General features: G+C 41.7%; 1 protein-coding gene and 1 long non-coding RNA gene across 10 annotated transcripts in view; one reads left to right on the top strand and one right to left on the bottom strand.

Annotated features, from left to right (window-relative positions):
• STARD13 (StAR related lipid transfer domain containing 13) overlaps positions 1-13,656 on the top strand; it is a 284,737-nt gene that overhangs the window by 247,136 nt on the left and 23,945 nt on the right. For all 8 annotated transcript variants that reach the window (XM_063149149.1, XM_063149150.1, XM_063149151.1 and 5 more), the window contains 3 exons: positions 464-535; positions 2,534-2,615; positions 9,517-9,580. In XM_063149149.1, the coding sequence (XP_063005219.1) occupies positions 464-535; positions 2,534-2,615; positions 9,517-9,580 (218 nt within the window). The remainder of the gene's footprint in view (positions 1-463; positions 536-2,533; positions 2,616-9,516; positions 9,581-13,656) is intronic.
• The window catches only part of LOC134414497 (uncharacterized), a 33,681-nt gene that overhangs the window by 7,450 nt on the left and 12,575 nt on the right, over positions 1-13,656 (bottom strand). For both annotated transcript variants that reach the window (XR_010026757.1, XR_010026756.1), the window contains exon 3: positions 164-275. This is a non-coding gene — a long non-coding RNA (uncharacterized LOC134414497). The remainder of the gene's footprint in view (positions 1-163; positions 276-13,656) is intronic.

The raw sequence follows: 13,656 nt of genomic DNA, 5'->3' as shown, positions 1-13,656 counted from the left end.
CAGTATCATGACACCTGCACTGGGGTTTTCCTGGCAGTGCTTTCCATGGATTTCATGTGGCATTCTGCTCCTCAAGAAACATCAGAACAGGAAAGAACGCAGTGCTGCTCCCTGTCACCCCATTTTCACCCTGCTCCACCTTCACCTCTTGCCAGCAACTTACCCTTGGGGGAGCGTAGATCACAGAGCCACAAACCTGGCTGAACAACTTCTGCTGCAGGGAGATGGTTAACTCTTGGTCCCAGCTACCAAGGGGCTTTGTGCACCCCAGGGTCCTGTGGAGACAGGCAGGTTTCTCAGAGGGACTCTCTTCTGATGCTATAAAATGTGATTCAGAGTGATGACAGTACTGTAACAGCAAATACATCCTATCAAATTTCTTTGTTATTTCTTTGTAATTGAAAGAGCTTCTAATTCAAAATAACAGAGTGTGAACTGTTTTCTCTTTCCTCTTTTTGCTCAGAAATCGAAGCAAAGGAAGCGTGTGACTGGTTACGTGCAGCTGGATTTCCCCAATATGCTCAGTTCTATGAGGGTAAGTTGCTCTTTCTCCTCTTTGTGCGGTTCTGAAAGTGCACTGGGCCCTCGCCAGGAGAGCTTGCAGTCAGCCAACTGCACATTTGACTGAGTTATGGCCATGGCTGGATGCTTCACAAAGCCTCAGCTGCTGGAGTCATACCAGTGCATGAAGAAAAGTAAGATTCTTACCCTTGTAACCATGGGAAGTTTAAAAAAAAAGGGGGGGGACATAGCTTGTATAAACCCCAAAGGTTAAAACAAATTACTACAAAATATCTAAAAACATGAGTTTATTTTCTGAAACATGCCTGAAATAAAGACAGTAGAAATTATTGAAAATTTCAATCATGCTGAAAGTAAGACTGAAAACTCTGCAGAGTTACCAAAAGTGAATAATCTGAGTTGCACTTCACATTTGCGAAGTAATAAAAGCTGACAAGAAAAGTTCAGTGCTACCTCAGTGCAAATGGTGGTGTCCCCTTCCTAGGTGCTAAGTTTGTGCCCAGGGAAGCAGTGTCCCCGAAGGCAGGGCTTGGTTGCACTGCTGCTGTGTTCCATAGTAGTTTGGGGACTGGAGCTGAGTTTTTCCTGCTCTTCCCAGCTCAGTGCTGAGAGGGAAACTGTGGCTGAGCCTCGTTTTTCCCAAAGTGCATGTTCTCCCTGCCAGAGACACCCAGCTCAGGCCACTTGGGCTTATTAGCCAAAAGGCAGCTCTGCCAAACATCTCTGGACACTTTCCAGGGTCAGCATGAGTCTGGAGGCAGCACAGATCCACTCATGGAACGAGGCCCAAGGAGCCTCATGGGTCAGAGCCAAGTCTGCAGGGAATCAGCTCGGACACCACCCCTCCCCTCGTGTGGGGCTGAGGATGGCAGGGAGGGGGATGCTGAGGACACCCCTGTGGCCAGCTGAGCTCCATCAGGGCCCAGGTCATGTTGGGCTGCTCAGGTGCCTGGGGACAGGAGCACCATTCAGAGATGCTCAGGTGGCTCCACAGGAGGCAGGCAGGCTCTGTTAAATCCAGCAAGGAACTAAGACTAATAAGCCTGCCAGACCAAAACTGACACAATTATGAATCTAGCAGTCCCTGGGTAGCCAGCAGTATTCTGTGTCTGCCTTGTATTCAGAGTATGTCACATAGTGACTCCTCCAGAGAAAGGAACACCTGCTGCCTGCTTAACTCAAAAGGATGTTCTCTCCAAAAAACAACCTGTGCTGGGCTCCAACAGTTCCCATGCAGTCAATATGTGCTCTAGACAGACTATGTCTCCAAAAACAAGGTGCTTTTCACAGGCATCTATTATGTCAGTGTGAGCAGTAGTGTCTGAAAATGCTGGCTGAAGTTCCTGTGTCCCAGTGTCCTGCTGAGGTATCTAAGCATGGCAGAGCAGTCTGGAGAGCAGCCACAACACTGGAACCCATCCCACTGTTACAGAGCTGTGTCACTTTTCATTGCAAATGTCAGCTTCCAGCATACTATTCTGGCTTTTTAGCTAATATTGGGGATTATAATTCAGTTTGAGGGGGTTTTTTGTCTGTTATTTGAGTAACCCTCTGTCTGAAATCATTGTTATTTGGATCTGTTTTAAAAACAAAAGGCACAGAACATTTCTGGGGCTTTGGCAAAGTCTGTCTAGCAAATAACTCATTAAGCCACTGTAATGAGAAGGGAAAACCTTCATGTAAAATAAGTGTGGTGGTAATTCCCTGATCTCATCCATTGTGCAAGGTGCTAAAATGAACAGCTAACAGTTAAGTATTTTTAAGGCCAAAATGAAATACTTCTGCTGTCACTGTAATGCAGTGGACATTCAGCTATACCTTTAACAGAAAAAAAAAAAACCAGAACGGTGTAAGAAAGAGTCACAGACATAGCTGGAAGGGAGCCAGAGCTGAGTGAAATTGGTCATACTAGATTTCAGTGAGCAAGCACATGCAAAGCAATTTAGATGTAGATAACATATTTTCACTTGAGTAGCAAGTGGTCATCTTAATAATGTGTCTCCTTTTACAGACTCCCAGTTTCCCATTGACATTGCTGCAGTAAAGAAAGATCATGATTTTCTTGACAAGGACCTTGTAGAACCTCTTTGCAGGTAAATAACACTCCAAGTTTCTTTTCTGATAATTTAAAAGCATGAGATGATTTTTGACTGTTGGCATAGCAGCAGTTGAGGTGTGTGCTTGTCCAGGTGCATTAAGTGATGAGATTTATAATGCCAGCATCCTGAGTTAATTTCTCTTACAGAAGATGCTTCAGTAGGAGACCCACTACATCACAGAAAGCATCACATAATTTGAGAAGACCCAAATCCAATGGATTTGAAACAGATGCTTTTTAAGAACTAACAGTAGTGCAAGCACACCCTGAATAAATAAGAGTCACATTTGAGTCTCACACTAATAACTCTTATGTCTAAGTCCAGCAAAAAACATGAAACTTCATTGCAGAGAATTCAGCAAGCCCTTTTCTCTGGCAGCAGGCACAGTTTTCATGCTGCTGTGATTCCCTTGGTACTCTTATTTGGCACCAGTAGCAGAGGTGGAACCAGACCCCCCAGTAGTACAGATGCTACAACTGATCAGTGCTTTGGCCCTCCCAGCTGTCCTGTGTTTGCTGTTTATCTTGCTTTTGGTACTCTGTGATGAATATACCATACTGCATTGCTCAAGTCCTGTCCCCCAGGACTCAAGACACAGCAATTCTGTGGCGTTTTGCAAAACTACATTGCAGAGACATTTTTCCCCTCTTCTTTCCCCTGTGCTCAGCTCAGGCTGGTTCTGCTCCTCTCCTCTTCAAGTCAGGACAAAGGAGCATCTGGCCCTTAACCAAGCAGGCTTCATTGCATGTTATGGAAACTTTCACAACACCAACATCAAGATAATTGGACAAGACTCTATTTCCCCTTCTGCAACTGTGGCCAAAGTAGCAGAGATGGCTTTAGGAGATGCTGTTCCACATCATACTGTACATTGTAAGGATTAATGAGTTTGTGGTGGAAGAATGCAGAAAAGGTTTCTGAGAATCACCATGAATAGGGGTGACAGAGACTTCATCTAGTCCACCTCTCCATCCCAGACTATGCCCCCCTTCTTGCCAGATCCAGGTAGTTTCTGGACATAGCTGTCAGATTGCTTTCCCAAAATTCCCCTGCTGCAAGTTGCTTCTCATGCTGTCTATTATGGCTACAGGGAACAGAATATTCTCTGTCTCCATGTAATAGCCTTTGTGTCTGAAGGTAAATCAGTAGGAAATACTTGGATTCTCCAGTGATCTCTCTCACAGATGCCTGAGAACAGAATTAATTGCAGACTTGATCCACTGCTGTTCTCTGCTGCTTGCTGAGAGAGATTGCTGTGGGGGAGATACTTTCTTCCCCATACATTTGTACATCCCCCTGCTTCAGTCTGGCATGATGGAAGACATGCTTTGCTGCAGTTTGGGAACTGGAAAGTGTTAGAGATAGGAGACTGAGATCTCTTCCCCTCTGCCCTTTACCACAAAATTGAAGGACCATTAAAAATGCAAGAAAGATGTCTGTTCCTGCCCCTTTCTTGTGAGAAAAAACAGTGAGATATAGTCATTCCATAGCTCTGTGGTGCTCCCTAATCATTCTTCTCTGAAGTAATTTGCAATGGTGTTGCTGCAGTCATGGTCACCAGGCATCCAACACCTACACAGCTAAAAATGGGAACAGCTTATCTCTTGCTCTTCCAGCCTCTCTGTAGACTCACAGATACACCTACAGTTACTATGTTAATATATTTATGAGGATTTTTTTCAAGCTGAGAAGTTAGAGACTTGGTTGGGTTGGGGGTTTTTCTCTTTTATTAAAACCTGAGGATTTGGAAAATTAACTAGCAGTTAGATAGATGCACTCATGGGAAAAAAAATACTTTACATTAGCCTAAACCAAGGGACAATGATGAGACCTATAGAAAAAAGCATAGGCACAGATATTTCGACACTTTAAAGATAAATGGGTTTATTACTCTCTAACTACTTCTTCTGTAATTATTTTATTGAGAAGACAACACTTGTTTATTTGACTTTTTGTTGGGAGCTTTTAAACAGCTTAGATCTTAAGAAGGAATGGCTCCTCATAATATTAGAAATACAAGTATTATGTACAGTTTATGTTTTCGGATTGCAGACATTTAGTTGGATGTAACTCAGCCATTTCAAACCTTTTGCTGAAAGTGAGCCATAAAAAGCCATTGTACCAAATGCCAAGATTCATCAGAAACAGTCAATAGTGTCCACTGCTGCCCCCAGTTCCAGCTTTGCTACTCTATGAGCTATCAAAGCAGCATCTTCCAAGTTTTCCAGTGCATTGGAAATCCTCACAGCTCAGCTGACCACTGTTGGCAATTCTCTGCCCTTCCTTTGCTCTGTGATGGTGTTACTGCAAGGTGCACGCCAGTGTACCACGTGAGAGCTGCAGGCTGTGGTGCACTTTGAGGAAAGAGAAAGTTGAAAAAGGCTGGTTATTATCTCTGTGTGCAGATTCCCAGGTTGGCAGTCAAACTTCCATTCTTCTAACATTCAAAGCTGCCCTTAAAGCTATGCGTGACCAAGCCATCACACTGACTAATAGTGCATTCAGCACATAGTGCTGAACAAAATGGGCTTCTCATTGCTTTTTGGAAGATAATTTTAAAGCTGAAATGCCAGCATGGATAATCAGTTTGAGCAGTTTTAGCTCTGAATAGTAATAGCACAAACACTGAATTTCTCTGCTCTTGTGAGTTGAAATCAGACTCTCAATCTCATTTTATAATCAGTTTTCTTATGGTGTTGAAGTATACCAGACAACGTAAGGCATAAATGAGGAAGAACCTATTTTAAGACAGCTGGTAGTATTTTTGTCAGAAAGTCTAAGACTCCCTGTTGTAAAAGATTTCAGTGACCTTTTTGAGATATTCTAACATTCCTGCTGTTTACAATATAATTTGAAAATCTGGCAGAGTAAAACCCAAATTTGAGGCCTTTGGGTTAGAGGTGTATCTATCAAGAGATTCCTCTCAGATTTTATTGAGTAATGAACAATAGAGAATTGCCAGGCAGTCTGCAGGCAAACGCTGTCATCCTGCCAAAACAATAATTGAGCATGAAAATTTTATAGCTGTGTCGCATCCAAAATAGCAGCAACCAACTCTGCTCTGGGAACTCTTGTGGCTGCTGTGATAAGAGGGCGAGAAGGAGAAGCCAAGCCATGTTGTACTTTTAGTATTCACGTAAATACAGTGACTAAGAACATGAAGAACAAGTATATCACAGTCTGATACACAGTTCGCCAAATCAAGCTCTTAAAATTTGAGCTGTGCCAAGCAGTCTTTTTTCCCTTAGCATTTTATTTTTCCATAGCTGTTGTCTCTTAGATAGATTATAAACAAAGGGAAGGTTGCTGTATGGGATGGGACATGCTCCCACCAGAGTTCTGAAATGATGGATGTGCAGTCAGTACCACCTGCTGGGTTATCTTGCTCTAGGTGCTGGGCGGGGGATAAGCCTGACTCTCCCCATGCAGGACAGAAAGCCGTGCTCTGGAGGCAGCAGGATGGCTCCCCTTGACTTCCAGGAGAGATTGCTCATCGCATGTGAGCCTGGAGCCTACAAGGTGACTCTGTCAGTGGCAGCCATGATAAAAAGGTGATAGGACTGGAAAACAGAATATTCTCTTTATGCACAAAACCGGTAGAGCAGGGACATGCCAGTGCCAGCCTTGCACACCAGCCCTAATGGTGCTGGGAGGACTCTTATTCAGTGTTAAGACCTCAGCAAAGCCCAGCATTAAGCGCTTGATGTTCTCTTCCCAAAGCTGACAGCACCAGAAGAAGCCAGGCATGGACATGTGTACTCAGCACCTAAACTTGGCTAGGAATAACAATAAAACAAATAAATACTGTTGTGGTTCCCTCAGAGGGGCATTTACAGAACAACAGAGTGTGTTTTCCTGGACAAAATCCATAAGAGAGGGTATTTGTGGATCTGCTGATGCAGGAGACACTGTACTGTCCATGCTTGTCCTCCCCATGATGCATCTCCTGTGGCCCTGGCTGCATTCCAAAGCACCTGCTTGAAAGCAGCTGCAGAACAGGTCCAGAGATCCACCTGGAACTCAAACTCACTTCAGAGCTGTCTCCCTATCACTTGGATTGCTCCCTCTTACTTGGATTTCTCCTAAAGCAGGACAACAGGTCCCCCGCAAGGTTTTCCAGCTGGCTGAGCCTGCATAGCTACAAGCTTGTATTTATTTGTAAACACTGCTCAGTGCTGTAAAGAATGCAAAAAACTGGAGATTTCCTGCTTCTGAAAAATTTCTATCATAAGAGTTAACAATTACAGCACTGGGGTTGGGATTCAGAGCCCTAAGGACTTGTGTCTGTGGCCGTCTTAAATCTCCTCACAGAGCCCAGACTTCTCCATGTGTTGGCTGGACAGAGGTACCTGCAGCAGCTGAAGGCCAGGCTTGATACTCCAGGGGATCTAAAATAGCACCAGAAACATCTGTTTGGGTACCTGAATATCACTGCTGGCTTTTAAAGAATTATTTCAAAGTCTTAAGCCATCTTTGATGCTCTGGAGAAAATAAAATTAACATCACTGAAATGCTGTAATACATGTTTTCCAGTCTTTCCCTGAACAATGCAGAAATTTACAGATACTTTCAAATGCATCCTAGATTATTTGGGTTTTATATAGCCATCTCTCTTGTGTTTATTTAATGTGTTTTTCCCTGCCTTTTCTCAATTCCAGACTTTGTGTTTTGTTAACATTACAAACAGCATTCTTTTCCCATGTTTTTTAAGCAGTGGCATAAAAGTGCAGTGCTCCTCTCAATTCAGCTGGAACATTGGTGACAGCCTTTGTAGCCAGAAACTTCTGGGGTTTTTTTATTTTCAAATAACTTGCTGAGGAGTTGACTGTCAGTCATCTGACAACTTTAAACTGATGAAAAAAATTTTCTGCCACCACTGGCACATCAACAAGGTGAAAGAAGCTGAAAAAGACTGATTTTGATTTGAGCTGTTAGTACCAGACAAACTCACAAATATGATCATTAGTTCTGTAATTTCCCTGGGAAATCTTTCCACAGCCCTGGAAGAGCCCCAGAAAACATAACAATGTTTTGAAGAGGGGTTAATTTAAAACCTGGGGTTGAAGTCCCTGGCGCCCAGTAAAAAGTAGTTTTGGTTTTGGTGGAGCTAGTGTGGAAATGGAGCTAGACTTTTCCCTTCAGCACAGGCCAGCTGACAAAGAGGTGCAGGAACTCCAATATTAGCCAATATTCAGCACTAAGAGGAAGCTGTCCCCAAGACAGAAAGCTGGGCTGGAGTCCTTTGAAAATGTGCCTCTGCATACTTGAAATTGATATCGATACACACATTTAAACATTTTGTGCTCAAATGAAGCACTGAACATTATTCAGCCCCAGGGCCCCAAGAAAATGCCACTTTGAGTTGAGAAATTCTGTGTTTGGGCAAAAGAGGAGTTTTGCAATAATAGATGTAATCCCAGAAGAAGATTTGTGGGCAGAAGACTGCAGATATAGCTACACAGCCACAAACCCTGGAATTTATTTCAATATTGCTATCATGCATGCAGGGTGTGCTTGTGCATACATTAAACCCAAATTAATACCACGAGCACAGGACTTTTCTGATGCGGCATAACAGATTTATTGGCTTCAGTTAGGGAGGAATATTTGATCTACAAATGAGCAGGTGATATTTTCAGAGGGAATTTTTTTAAAAGGAAGATCCACATTTGGTGGGTCAGTTCTTTGTTAGTGGTAGCAATCTGAAAGGTATTCTAATATTAGAAGTTCTGCAGAGGAATATGTTAATGCCATAATCTTCTTATGTTATGTGAGAGATTATATTATTGATCTGATAGTTTTTTCATGTGTCCTTGTAACTTATCACATGCATTTCAGATGTTAAGTTCTGGAAATTAGAGGCCTCTCACTGCAACCCAAAAGCAATAGAGACAGGTCTTCCTATAAAGACACAGGAGATGCAAGCAGCCAACAGAGGAGTGCTGTGGGCATGTGGCTCTCACTCTGCCTCCCTTTATTTTGAAATTCAGTCCTAGATGTGGAAAATTTTCAAAGTTGAACATATTTAACTTTCAGCCTCTGCTTTTAGAATTTGGATGGTTTCATAAATCAGGATCTTTGAGTATAAATAAAACCAAATCAATTATCATTACCACAGGAGGTTCTCTATTGAAAGAGCATGTTTACTTGTCCTCTGGCTGTCCTTGCACAAAGACACACACACACACACACACACACACACACACACAGATTGTCATTTCAACTCACTGTCATCACAGGGTAGCCTTGGATTTAAGGAGCAGAAGCCTTACAGAGACTCTGGTAACATCAATATGACCATGGTCAAAAATAGCTAAAAATATTTGTTTTAAAATGTTTGATTTTTACATGTTGGGTGTGTTAACCTGTGTGTAAGATCCACAGATAGGAGAAAAGAAACTTTTGGCTTTGGAGAAACTTTTAAGTAGCAGCTAGAAGTTCTTTATGTCAACTTTTTTAAAGAAGTACCAACTGTCAGAAGTGAGGAACTGCAGCTGATTTTTTGTTTGGTCTTTCACTAGTGCTTTGAAATTCCCATTTTAGACCAATTACGTTACAGTCATTTTTGATGCCTTTGCATAAGGCAACTCGCCTCCTTCTCTTGTCATTTCCCCAGCTATCACAGGTGTTTGTTTAGAGTTGTTTCCTGTGCTGTGTGGAAATGTCTATGAATTTAAAAAGCAATCTATCAAACCTGGCTGTCAAGTAAAGTGAAACTAAGGGTCCCCTTTCATGTAGTGGTCATGTAGCTGGAATAGGTGACCACTATCCTTTCTGAAGCTGTTATATGTGGTTGGCACCCTACAGTAAGATAAGAGAGCATGTTTTGAACTTGCAAAAAATCATGCCCTTTAGTCAGAGGCTGCTAATCTTTTGAATTTGCTTTGCCCTGCAGACGACTGAACACACTGAACAAGTGCGCCTCAATGAAACTCGATGTGAACTTCCAAAGAAAAAAGGTAAGGGAACTTCATCAAATATACCCTGGCTTTTGTGATAAGACCATCCCAATCTAGCCTTTAATCTAGTAAAATGCTCTTAAAAGTAAGTTAAGTTTATTTTACTTTGAACATGCATGTCAGCATTATCTGGAGGCATAAATAATGTGAATTGCTGAATCTTGAAATCATGAATAGAATAGAAAATGTGAGTAAATACTACGTGTGTTAGAAGGGCTCACACAGTACTTAAACTCTACATGTGTGCAATTAAAGTTAGTGGATGAAAAGACAGGAAAGCTTCATTAGACTGGCTTGTTTGTCAATGCCATATGAGTCCACAGTAGAAAATCCTGCTCAAAAAAAAATGGAAGCTGCTCAGATGAAAACAACAGCTTTTCTTTGTTTCTTGTACTGACTTCTTCCCAGTTAAGAATATGAAAATAAACTCTGTCATCCTTACAAGCTCCTGTGTAACATGGGAATTATCTGAGCATAAAGGGCTTCAGTGAGGGCTGCAGAAACAGCCTGTTGATTTTGAGTTTTGTAACATGCCCAGCATTAACTGTTGAACGTTTGGTTTTCTGGTCACAAATTCCCCAAAGTCCTTGAGTGTTGTTCAATGCTAGTTGTCAACTCTGAAAAATCTTGGTTCCTGTTTTTCCTTCCTAGAGTGTTTTTCTAGTGCTCTTTAAAAACTGAATCCAAGAGCTGAATTTTTGATGTCTTTGCAAATTCAGTCTCATCATACTCTATTCAGTGTTTGAGGGAACATGAACAGAGGATGGTTTTAATGTCCAGATATCCCACTTTGGCACATATCTGCTTATTCCTTTGTGTACTAGCCTCTTAAGCTTCTATTTTGTCCATTCCCTAGAGCTGCAGGGACTTCACTGTGTATGGTTTTGGGGTGTTTTTGTCTTGGGTTTTATGTTGTGTTAAAAAGGGAGGATTTTTTTTTTGTTATGTTTGTTTTTCATTAATTTTTTGCTGCCACTCCTCCCTGTTCTGAATGGACTGAAGTCCTCAGCTGCTCTCCTTGCAGATGACCACTAATTTGTGGTGGAAGAGACATGGCACTTCTTTGTACTCTTTCAAGGGTACAGAAGCTAGTTGAGTCCATACCTGCACAAGGCCACAGAGAAGCTGAGCACAGAAAAATGTAGACAAAGAGGAGTTGGAGGAGATTTTAGTCCACAGATACAGAGCAACTGAAAGTAGAAGAGAATGTGGGTGAGAGAAGAGGAGGGAGAGCCTGCTGACAGGAGGAAATGTAAATGCAAGTGTAAAAGCCAGAATCTGGGTCTGAAATTGATCACCAAACTAAATAAATCTTTGGCTGTAGATAATGAAATGCAAAGTCAGCCAGCTTTGGAGCTTCAGCATAACAGGTATGCACAGGACTAGCTGAGCTGCTTGAATGATTCACCAAAATATGGCCAAGCAAGCTGCCAGGCAAGGTTCCTGTGAAAGACAGCTCAGCAGGAGCGTTCCCTACTGCCCACTCTCCCACCCAGACCATTCCCACTGTGGGCTGCTGTCTTCCCTTGGCTTCATCAAGATGCAAACAGAAATGCTCATGTATGTGTTGCAAATATGTCTGTAAGCAATTTGGACAGACAGAGATTAGCCTTTGGATTAACTGCCTTCTGCAGCTGTCGATTTATGAGAATTCCTGCCCCCAGCTGGAAAAATGTGGCAGAATTCCACCGCGAATAAATCCACTACTTGCCTTTTGTTAGCATGCCTCTGTATTTCAGGCAAGTACACCCTCAGTCAAAAAGCTGCACTATTTTAAATCAGCTGTGACAAATCTGTGAATCAAAACCTCTTTCTCTTTGGCAAATGTTACCAATCACTCCTCAAGAAACTTGTCCCTTCTCATCTTCCCAAACATAATGGTATTAACTGGACTTTTGAATATGCTCCAAAGCAGTGCACTTGATTTCACCCCAGGTCAGTAGAATATACAGTCACTGCTCCAAAATGTCTGCTCTGCCTGTGTCAGATGAATCATTGCTTTCAGACCTTCTCTTGATCCGCTGTACCCCTAGCTGGTGACACGTGGGTGGGCTAAGTGCTCTCAACATTTTTTTTGGAAAGTTTCGTTTGTCAGGACACTCAGATATCTGACAAGAACAGTGGGTCATTCAGGATGTTTGTGGCTTCCAGAATTTCTATTGATTTCATCAAAAGAAAAGCACAGTATGTCATAGGACTCACAGTGCAGCTGAATTCATAGTGAGTCACCATGGCAGTATCTCAGAATCCAGATATTTCATTTCATATTTGCCTGATTTTGCTTCTGATGAAACACAAGCATGTTTCTTTATCAATTAAAAAGAACCCAAAACTAAGCCTTTATTTAATTGAGCTGCAAGTTTTGACGCTGAAAAGCCTCTAAGTATTTTCTAAGTGATTCTTGGGCAGAATGTAATCCTGTCTTTTCTGCGGTTAGAGGAAAAACTTGTTTACTACCAATATCCATTTCTGTTCATCTCTGCTTTGTAAAAAAAAAAACCCTCAAATAAACCAAACAAAAACACAAAAAAAGCCCCACAAAATAAAAACTCCACAAATTTTTGATTTAAAGTATATTTACCACTGAATTTATTTTTATTTCTGTCTTCTGCTCTATGCTTTCTTCTTGGTGTTTTTTGCAATGTCTCTAACACTTTGGCTACTTTAATCGATTCCAGCTTGTAGAAAACACAGGCTAAATCCTGTCAGCTCATACAGTAATGTCAGTGCAGCTACAGGGATTTGTGTCAGCCAAGAATCTTCTTTAAGGTCCCTTTGGCATATTGCAATGTAGAACAAATTTTAAAAATATGTTTATTCTGCTGGCTGGTGCCACCAACGCTTCAGCAGTGGTATGCTTTGTAGATATAATTACCACTGCTAAATATTTAAAAGTACGTACCCTTGTGGTTTTTAAAATATCTACTTTGTGGCACTACTAAGACCACAATAAATGGATTTTTAAGTTCCTGAGGCTATGCAGTCCTTTGGTCCATATATGCATACAGCAAGCTGTGGAGTTAAAACAAAGGTAGAACTGTCTGATGTGCAATTTCTTTCCTGCAGACAAAATGGCCAAAGCAGTATTTGCCTTTTCTAGCCCCTTCCCTCATATTTCACTAGGTGCTCAGTTTTTCTCTTTAACAAGCCACAGAATGAGGATCTCCATTCATTCCTGTAAACTCACAGGAACACTGCACACCTCAATGTTAACAAAAGAAAGAGGAATGCCTAAACCCAAAATTTCACAGCTACATTTTATTTTATGGTTTGGACACAATCTAAAACATCTGGCTGACTTGGAGTGATAAACTGGCAAAAGTTTATGGCTTCAGTGAGACCTGGCACGCTACTGATCCCAATCTCTAGCTTTTGAGGTTTCATGTTATTTAAGGTTTTGGGTGCTCTTGTAAAGTTTGGTCTACATTTTTCAATTAGACAGGCCAGCAAAGATCTAGTCAAAGATTGGAGATAACTTTACCATCAAAACTTCATATAAAAATACTTCTAATAATAGACTTTTAAAATGAGAATTTTTCCAGTCCCAAAATAGTCTTTCTGGTTTAGCACCTCATTTTAGTCTGACAGCCTGTCATATTTTACTGCCTTCATACTGCTTCCAAGAATGTGAAGAGCTGTTTGAATGTCATGTAGGTGAAGTTAGTTTGTTCTGCTTTAAAACAAATGCACAAGAATAATGCAGTATAAGTCCAGTTCAAAGTCAGGAAAAGGGTACTCATTAGCAACTATGGCCTTCATGCTGAAGATGTATCTTTTTTGTTTGAGCAAACGGATGAGAAGAATGTCATAGGGTCAGGTTTTTTATCTAAATTTTTTTTCAAGGCACACGTTTTCTGCATTGCAGAGTAGCTCCTGGAGCTACCTAAACATAATGAGACCAGAAAGGGTGTGGGGTGCTGCTGCCTTGGAAGAGGTTGAAGGAAGGCAGAGACAGTGGGGCATGCTGCAGGTCATCAAGTTTGGGGTGCCTCTACTGATGACAGCAGTGAAGACAGTGGTTGCCCACTGTAGGAAAGCTCACCTCAGCTGCAGATGCTGCCCCATCCCAGCCTGAG

Source organism: Melospiza melodia, chromosome 2 (assembly GCF_035770615.1).
Source record: "Melospiza melodia melodia isolate bMelMel2 chromosome 2, bMelMel2.pri, whole genome shotgun sequence".
NCBI lineage: Eukaryota > Metazoa > Chordata > Aves > Passeriformes > Passerellidae > Melospiza > Melospiza melodia.
Note: the sequence above shows the minus strand (reverse complement) of the source record. Positions and strands in the feature narration are given on the sequence as shown.